Raw genomic sequence first — 9,569 nt, 5'->3', positions numbered from 1 at the left:
CAGCGGCGCTTCTCTGTGTCAAACAGGAAGCGCAGCCTCCGGGCAGGAAGCACGATGGACCCTTGCAGCTCCGCTCCTGCTATTCCCGCTTGCAGGCAGTGGAGCTGCTGTGATTGCTCCCTGCCCGCTGCTGCACTGCACTGTGCCGCACTGCCTCCGCGCTTCTCCCACAGAGAGGAATTGCTGCTGCTGCCGCGCCGCCCCCACCCCCCCCCCCGCGTTACGCCACTGATGTAGCAGAGCTGTGTGTGTATGAGGTGTGGGGAGCCGTATGATGTGTACAAAGTGTATTGAGCGCAGCCGTGTGTGTACGAGGTGTACGGAGAGGAGCTGTGTGTGTACGAGGTGAGCGGAGGTGTGTGTGTACGGAGCAGAGCCGTTTGTGAACGGAGCTCAGCCGTGTGTGTACGAGGTGTACGGAGTGGAGCCGTAAGTGTATGGAGCTCAGCCGTGTGTGTACAAGGTGTATGGAGCGAAGCCTTGTGTATATGGAGCTCAGCCGTGTGTGTACGAGGTGTACGGAGTGGAGCCGTAAGTGTATGGAGCTCAGCCGTGTGTGTACAAGGTGTATGGAGCGAAGCCTTGTGTATATGGAGCTCAGCCGTGTGTGTACGAGGTGTACGGAGTGGAGCCGTAAGTGTATGGAGCTCAGCCGTGTGTGTACAAGGTGTATGGAGCGAAGCCTTGTGTATATGGAGCGCAGCCGTGTGTGTGCGAGGTGAGCGGAGCGTGTACGAGGTGTACGGAGCGGAGATGTGCGTATATTTTGGCATGGGGGGGCATTTGAAAGTTTGCAGCGGGGCCCATAACTTTGGTTACGCTACTGAGTGGATAGGTGAGTGAGCACATGGGGGGGGGGCAGAGATTCTCAATGCTGCAAAGGCTGCCCCCATCGTGACATTACCGCCCTCCCAATGTGATAGCATCAGGCCTCCATCTAGTATTGACTAAAAGCAAAACAAACGACACATTGAGGCCTCACCATCTCCACACTGACTGGGGGAGTCAAGTTGTCAGGTGATTTTTACCATAAAAAGATTACACATTCGATAAAAACAATGGTGGAATTGCATATTTATCCATTGTTTTGTGTTTCCATTTACATGAGGTAAAATTATTACTCGCCCTGCAAAAAAAAGCCCTCATATACTATGGCTAATACAACGGAAAAATAAATAAGTCACGGAATTGTAAGGAAAGGGGGAAAAAAGAAAGCGCCTGGCAGCAAGAACAAGAGGAAAGTGATAAAGCCTCCGCCACATTGTAGCTTTCCACCTCCTTTCTCGTTATCAGCGCCTCAGCTTCGCTTATATACGAGGGCGGAGCTACCCTTGCAAACCCCGCCCATGCACCATACTTAACACACCCATCTCGCCGCTCATCCACGCATGCGCAGTGGGATTTGTACTATACCACGAGGGTCAGCGTGTCTTCCTCGTCCCGCAACATCGGAGTGCTGTGGACCCGCGTCTCCCCGCTCTGTGCAGCCATCATGCCGGCCCAGGACCTCAGCGGGAAGCTCGTGTCCGGGTAAGTACTGCAGGCTGGCAGGTATGGAGTCACCTGGGAGAAGCCTCACACCCCCACCCTTCCCCTCTCCACCTCTGGCTGTGGAGGGGTTAATGCATAACATGGGGGTTGGTGGTATATACAGCTGTAGTGGGGTGCAGCGGAGTTTAGAGGCTGCCAGTTTGGATCTGGAGCAGTTCTGCATGTAAGGGGTTAAGTTTTAAAACTTTGCACACTTTGTCTAAAGTTTCCTCAAGGAAGGTGGCATGTCTCCACTCACATAGTAAGCTCTGACAATGCAAAAGCCCCCTCCCCTTCATGACGGCTTTAGGAATGACCATGCAGGTTGCTGGCACTGTAGGAGTTAACAGGTAGTGACAGGTCAAGGCCATAAGTGCTCAGTGCAGGAGAATGGCCTGAGGTGGAGATTCCACAGAGCAAGGGGGTGTTATTGTTTTGGGTGGAATTAGTTCATGAAGGGTGTGCTGTGTGGGCTGTTGTTGTTTGCCCCCCCCCCCCCTCCTTAACCCAATGTGCCAGTGAGAGCCCAGTGCCTTCCTCCCATCCCCCGCTCTCTGTGGGGTCAGAGACCTCATTGTGTCTTTGTACCTAGTCTCATAAAGTGACCTGGAAGCCAAAACAACATTAAACTTTGCCCTTGTCGCAAGGTGGCGTGATGCCCGTGTTCTGGTTGCTTGCTCTTGTGGGCATGGTCCAGGATGCCGCTGATCAGATTGTAATGTAATAATGGTCTTCTGCTCCCTGGGGGATCTGTTACATCCGGTGATGTCTTCACTGGTAATTAAGAAGTAAAGGCTAAATTCTTGGGATCATATGAGCAGCGATCACACATGCATAATAAGGTGATTCCAACCCCGGCCTGTGACCGCCTCGTAGATCCATTACTGTGCCCATGCTGCAACTTGGCTTTTTGCCTGGAGGTGCACAGTGGACACTTCCGAGGCTCTGTTCCTGATATGGACTCCTTTGTGGGTGCCAAACTCTTTTCTCCCCAACACACCCTCAAATAAAAAACAGCAACAGGATTTCATGAAATATTTTTTGCTTTTCTCATGCTAAGCATCACATTCCAGACTGACTGAATCCTTCAGTGAGCTGGGTCTGTTAGCAGCTCGTTCTACTCCTACAAAATCTTTTCGGCTGGTTTATGATGTGGTCATAAGTCGTCCTAAAAAGTTCGAGAGGACGTTCTCGCTGATGAATTTGGCTGTTTTATCTATGGTTGAGCAATCTGTTCTCCAGCATCTATGTACAGCGATGCATAGATGCTGTAGAAGAAAAATGAGGCAAAATTAATGAACCTCAGTTGGCTTAAAAAAATAAATAAATAATGCCGCTTATTACATTATTTATTGCAGACTTGTCCGAGAACGTCTGAAAAATGAAGTTGTGGCCATGCAGGAAAAGCACGCTGGTTTCTGCCCCGGTCTGGCCATTTTGCAGGTGTGTATGTGTTCTATGACCTTGTGTCTGAGCTCTGATCCGGACCTGCTCTACTGACCATCTCTCATTTGCACGACAAAGGGTTTTTCTGGTTTTGAAACTAGAAAACCTGTCCTGTAGGAAAAAATAAATTATATGGGGGGGAGTATTTAGTCAGACAAGGTGATTTTCTGGATTTGTTTTCTCATTTTGACTCTCATAGTTGTCTACTTATGATGTCAACTACAGGCCTCTCTCATTGTCCGGGAGTTGACTGATGCTTTAAGGCTGGGTTCTTCTGCATCCTGCCTACCTATCTTTAACATTGGGTACGCAGGAACATGCGTTGCATGCAGATCCGTCTGCATACGGTGTTTTGACTTACCCGCCGTACGTAATGTTGCATTTCTGAGTGGTCGGCGGGCACGTCAAAACGCTGCATCTTGACGCATCCACATACAACGCATGTCCCTGTGTACCCAATGTTAAACATGGGTACACACAGGATGCGTGCAGAAGTAGGCCGGGGCTTAGGGAGAGAAGTACGCAGACCATCCAAGTGCAAGCCTTATCCAGGTCTGGGAGGAGATCACTCCAGGAGAGCAACCGCCACCTCATCAGGAGCATGCCCAAGCTTTGAGAGGTCAGTCATGTGGAGGCCACACACTGAGTATGACTTCCTTGTCTTGAGGCATTTCCACTGAAGTTGGATCAGCCTGTAATTTGATTTTCCATTTTGACTTTGAGTATCATTCCAAATCCAGACCTCCATGGGATATTAACTTTTTTTTACTTATATGGTTCATTTGTTGCATTCTCTTTCTAAAATGATAGAGTTGCAACTGGAATACTTGGTTCAATGATACTTAGGATGTGCTATTCTAGTGTTAAAATAACACTTTATATATAATTTTTTTTTTTCACTTTCCTACAATCCCCGGGTCCGACATTGAGTCTGTTATTGCCAGCAGTGCCGTTGGTCGCATCACTGTTGAGGCAACAATCGGTGAGCTATGTGGCTTGTGCCATGAGCCATTGAGCCTACTGATTGTTATTGTGCTCTATAACCAAATAGCAGGAACAGTAGCCAAGACTCTGTGCTGATCTGGGGAGAGGGAGTAAACCACATTGGGGGGGGGGGGGACTAAGGGGGATAGATTTTTCTGCTAATTAAACCAGAAAACCACTTTAAAGTGGATTTCTTCTTTTTCATCAAGTATTAAGTTTCACATTGGTAGACTTGTATGCATATCGTCATTGGAACAATACCCTGCGTGCGTCTGACGATCCCACACTTCTCATCCTATTGCAGAAATTGGCGGTGCCAGATCATCCCTTTGATCACTTTACAGCTGCAAACGTATCTGAAAATATATATAATTTTTTTTTTTTTTAAATAGGTGGGAGACAGAGATGATTCTAACTTGTACATCAGTATGAAGCTGAAAGCTGCGGCCGAGGTAAGGTGATCAGGATATATAATTTTTTTTTTTAATTATTTATTTTTTAATCTATGGAGAAAAGTGAAAATTAGAGTTTCTGTACACATGGTGGTCCACAACCTGTAGCGTGCTGAAAAATGTGACATCAGATTTACAGCAGTGTGGAAAGCAACTCGCTTTTTACCCCGTCCCAAGTACTATGGGGCAGGATCGTGGTGCTCCGGACCCTGTCCGCATTCTTGTATGTCTTTACATATAACATAACTTCAGCCTTCCTTAGAAATCTGGGACATAAACATTGTAATGTGGGAAGATTTGTCTCTTGCAGCACGTAAGGGACCAGGGTCCATCTACTGTTATTGTATGTGTGTGTGGTATAAGGTTCACTGTAAAACAGTCTTGTCTTTTATATGAGATGTAATAAACCTGACAATGACAAGCATTTATTATAGTCAGGTTGTGCAGGTTTGTTTCATCCATTTATATGTGCACACGATCAGGAATGGCTCAGGATTTGACGCAGGTGAGATCTGCAGCTGAGGTCACCTGCGGTTTTGATGTGGTTTTTGTCACTTGAAATAAAGCTAATTGAAAGTTGGCTTCTGGCAAGGAAAGTGACTTCCTCTTTGCAGATATATTGGGGGTATGTGCATGCAGTCAGTAAACGCTGTGGATTGGATGCTGCGTACATCTGCAGCATCCACAGCATAGAGAAAACCAAAAGCAAAACACAAAGCAAATATCCTGGAATAAAAAAGTAAAAAAATATATTGCAAAAATTGCATGAAGGTAGTAATAATAAGGGTATTTAGTTAACATAATTTTGATCAAAATAATGTAGAAGCCATCCCGCCACGTCATGGCAACCCTTGTGGGACTGTCCTAACTCTTGTATTTAAAACCTTTCCACTTGTCAAGTGACGTAAATGTGAACAAGGACAGAGGGACTGAACCACCAGTAATAGTATAGGCCAGACAGGATGGATTTTCCAACTCAGAAACAGGGCGGTCACACCCTTATATGCACAGAATGCACAATGAAACAAATGAGAAACTGGGTCATTTCAAGAAACCCCATGCCCACTATGCATGCTCTGATGCTCAAGGTACTGTCACACTTAGCGATGTACCAGCGATCCCGACCAGTGATATGACGCGGTCAGGATCGCTGGTGCATTGCTAAGTGGTCGCTAGTGAGATCTGCTTGTGTGGCAGCTCACCAGCGACATCGCTGGGGACGGGGGTCGCTACTTACCTGTCACACCAGGAGATCCTGCGTCCTCCCGCCCGGCTCCACTCGTCGTCACAGCACGAAGCGCCTCAGGAAGCTGACGACGAGATACAGTCCTGAACGTTCTCGCGTGATCAGCGATAACCAGCGGGGGAGCGGTCGGAGGTAAGTATCACACACAGCAATATCACTGCTACATCACAAGTTATAGCGATATTGCTAGCGATATCGCTTAGTGTGACATGCCCTTCACTCGCAGAGATGGACACGCAGCACATCAGTTCATGCAGCGGAGACTGAGCGTCTCCACTACATAAATCAATCAAGAAAAATAGGCAGCACTCCAAATTAAATGTGAAAAAAGTGGATACTTTACTGATCCTCAGGTGGTGACGTTTCAGCGGTGACCTGTCTCTATCAAGCTTGATAAAGACGGGTCGCCACCTGAGGATCAGTAAAGTATCCACTTTTTTTCACACTTAATTTGTAGTGCTGCCTATTCTTGATTTATTAACTCTGTTTGGACACTGCTGAATAGGTTTTGCACAAATTTTATAATTTGGTAGTGCTGCCCTTTTCCCTTTTTTTTTTTTTTTTTTTTTTTTTTTTTTTTTTTTTTTGGATCCCACTATTTTTGCTTACCATCCAAGGTAAGCAGACTGCTGCAGCCTGGTATTATCAGGCTGGTAAGGTTCATGGATATTTGATCCTTACCAGCCAGAAATACCAGTCCCAGTAGTCTGCTTTACTCTGACTATGCTGCAGTCTGGAAAGATGCGCCACATGTGTGTTTCCACAGGGAAGCCGGAGGCATTGGTACACAATTGAAATCCCATCCACTATGCTGTAACATCTGCGGAGGTACGCAGCATCCAGCCCGCAGCGTTTATTGACCATGGGAACACGCCTTAACACACAGGAACGGTCATCACAGCTATCATATTTAGTTAGGGAAATATTCAGGCTCAGAATGTGAGGTCGCTTCGAATGCACGTCATTGACATATACATCATGTGTCGTGAAGGGGGTTAAGAAAAGTATATAATCTAATCTGCAATAATAGGTTTTTTGGGTCTTGTTCTGGCTTATATGAATGTCCTTTCTAGTAAGGCAGATATTGGACATTAAAGGGTTTGTTTTTTTTCTAGTGCAGTGCTGACCTATGCCTATGTGACAAAGGCATTTGACTTCCATGTTTATTCTTTTCTAGATTGGAATTAATGCCAGCCATGTCAAGATGCCAAGGACCGCAACTGAGGCAGAGGTGAGAGAAACTAGCTGGCAATGCCAGAGAGAGATTAGGTCTAGTCATGGCCTATGACTGCCAGGTATGAGCACTCGGCTCAGCTATTTCTGGTAAAGTTGTGTAGGGAATGAATGAAGTGGAGGTCCAGCATGTGCACCAGTGCTAAATTGAAGTTGGGCTTCTGCAGAGCTGGAATCCAGAGCCCCATTATTGGATCCCCCCCCATATCCTAAGGATGTGGTTTATTAATGACTCACAAGACCCTAGTCCGGTGGTCACGTTAGTAGTTCGTTCCTGTCAAGATCCGACACCTGTAAATGTCTTCTACCCTTCGGCACCCCTAGCACCTCTTTGTAGGCTTGTTGCAATGTCATGCGTTTCTCATGCTACAACAATGATGTTGCTCCAGACTATTAATCAGAAGAAGCGGCAGGTAGGAAGAGGTCCGCAGGGCTCTGGTCCGGCAGCCACAGCCTACTGAGGTCTATGATCCATGTCTTGTAGGTGCTGAGCAGAATAAAATCTATTAATGAGGATCCGGCTCTCCATGGACTGATTGTTCAGCTGCCTCTGGATTCAGATCACAAAATTGACACTGAGAAAGTCACCAATGCCGTATCTCCTGCCAAGGATGTGGATGGGTGAGTGTGACAGGGCTGATTCTGCAAACTGAAGTGGACAGAAGGAAGGGCCCCCCCCCCCTTACATATACCTTATAGATGGAACAATAAATAGCCTGCCTGAGGTAAGCTAGGCTAAAACTAAGATCCATGAATAAAACATAATAGTTTATTGAAATATTACATAAAATTAGGTCTAAGGGGGTAAGGTTTCTCCTTGTGGAGAGTGACATGCCAGCTCTGGCTTGTCAAGGTAAGGAGGCTTATGCGCTGTGCAATGCTCCTCTGGGAAAATAATATGCAAATTGCCTCTTCAGAGTTCAAGTCCTCTTTTTCTCTATAGCTCCACCTGTTGGTAGTAGCGATCCTACAAGTCACAATCAACCCTTTAACGAGTCTTGTAATATGACTTAGGATAAAAGCCAAATCAGAATCTCAATTTGCAGACACGGTGTTTTGAGCTATTGTCTCTCGTCAATTTGCGTATTTTCCCAGAGGAGCATTGCACGGTGAATAAGTCTCCTTACCTTGACAAGCCAGAGCTGGCATGTCACTCTTCACAAGGAGAAACCTTACCCCTTAGACCTCAGTCCAGAGCCTCTCACCTCGCCAGATCAGTTCTCATACTTTGCACTGATGAGGGCCAATAGCTCAAAACCCTGTCTGCAAATTGAGATTCTGATTTGGCTTTTATCCTAAGTCCTATTACAAGACTTGTTAAAGGGTTGATTGTGACTTGTAGGATCGCTGCTACCAACAGGTGGCGCTATAGAGCTCAAGTCCTCTTTTTCTCTGAAGAGGCAATTTGCATACATAAAATAAGAAACTTAGAGGCTAGGTCCACAATACATAAAATACCCAGTAGGGAGAACCCCAACACCTAACCTACCAATAAGGTGAATAGAAAACAAAATCCATAGAACAGAAAACATAGTATCGGTGGAACCCTATACCAAGTGTCTAATCTGCAGGACACTCTCAAATATCTCCTAGAAATACAGAAAAGAGACAAATGGTCCAATATAATGCATATCTAATTTTATTAGACACATGATTTAAAACACCATTGTATACATACAAGTACAGAAAATGGCAAAGATGAATTGTGTGGAACAATGATGAAAATGGCACAAAGACCCTAAAAAGGGTAAGTATAGAGTGGATGGGAGACCTGTGGAAATGGCAGCGTTATACATAAAGTGCTAGTGCTTATGTTATTCCTGACTACTCATCCGGTGCTCTCACAGTATGTCCAGTTTACCGCAAGTATCAAACGAAAAATATAGGGAGTCAGACTTGGTATTAGTAAATAAGCTGGATAATATAAAGCACAGAGCACTGACAATAAGGCAGTGTAAACAGCCATATCCTTTAAAGCAGTGGTCTCAAACTCAATTTACCCGGGAGCCGCTGGAGGTAGAATCTGGGTGAGGCTGGGCCGCATCAGGTTTTCCACAAGAAAAGCTCTTACAAAAACATCCCAATGTTATCGAATGTCTTAATTTTTTTTTTTTCCATCTTATTTTGTGTTAAAAAATTAACAATCATAAGAAAATAAACCAATCCGTAATAAATAAAATGAAAATGATATAGAAGACTAAAGAAACCACATATAGTTGCTGACTAGAGAAATGTAATTATTATTATTCAGATGTCTGTATTAACAGTTGTTTAACACTTAACTTTCTGAACATCAATGGAACATTGAACATAAACTGTTTTGAACATGGCTTCTTCTGCCTACTTCTTGCTGCTAGGATCTGGCAGCGCTTACACTCGCATAGCCGAGCCACATTTGGCTTAAGGCTGGAGTCGCACAACATTTTAAAAATCGGTCCGATTTTTACAGTACGAAATCGCACAAAGGTTTCTTGTCCAGGGATCCGTCTGTCATCCCACTTTCCGGCGATGAACCGATTTTATTTGCATCTAAGCTTCAAATTGACATCCAATGCCAATGCCTGATGCTCTTTCCTGTTAAGCTGGAGAAGTCTTGCGATTTAATTGCAAGTCACACGTGTGGTGCGTCTTCAATGCGATTTTTAATCGCATCCATAGACTTGCATTGGCGAATCTGA

General features: G+C 45.4%; 1 protein-coding gene across 1 annotated transcript in view; it reads left to right on the top strand.

The window, feature by feature from the left end:
- The first annotated feature begins 1,372 nt into the window (after positions 1-1,372).
- MTHFD1 (methylenetetrahydrofolate dehydrogenase, cyclohydrolase and formyltetrahydrofolate synthetase 1) overlaps positions 1,373-9,569 on the top strand; it is a 122,795-nt gene continuing 114,598 nt past the window's right edge. The window contains exons 1-5 of the mRNA XM_073570761.1: positions 1,373-1,530; positions 2,889-2,973; positions 4,353-4,412; positions 6,836-6,889; positions 7,376-7,512. Coding sequence (XP_073426862.1) covers positions 1,493-1,530; positions 2,889-2,973; positions 4,353-4,412; positions 6,836-6,889; positions 7,376-7,512 — 374 coding nt within the window. The 5' untranslated portion in view covers positions 1,373-1,492. The remainder of the gene's footprint in view (positions 1,531-2,888; positions 2,974-4,352; positions 4,413-6,835; positions 6,890-7,375; positions 7,513-9,569) is intronic.

The sequence above is a fragment of the Dendrobates tinctorius genome, unplaced genomic scaffold (genome assembly GCF_039654945.1).
Source record: "Dendrobates tinctorius isolate UK_male_01 unplaced genomic scaffold, ASM3965494v1 ptg000006l, whole genome shotgun sequence".
NCBI classification, from domain to species: domain Eukaryota; kingdom Metazoa; phylum Chordata; class Amphibia; order Anura; family Dendrobatidae; genus Dendrobates; species Dendrobates tinctorius.
The sequence above is the reverse complement of the archived record's forward strand: the minus strand, read 5'-3'. Positions and strand labels throughout refer to the sequence as shown.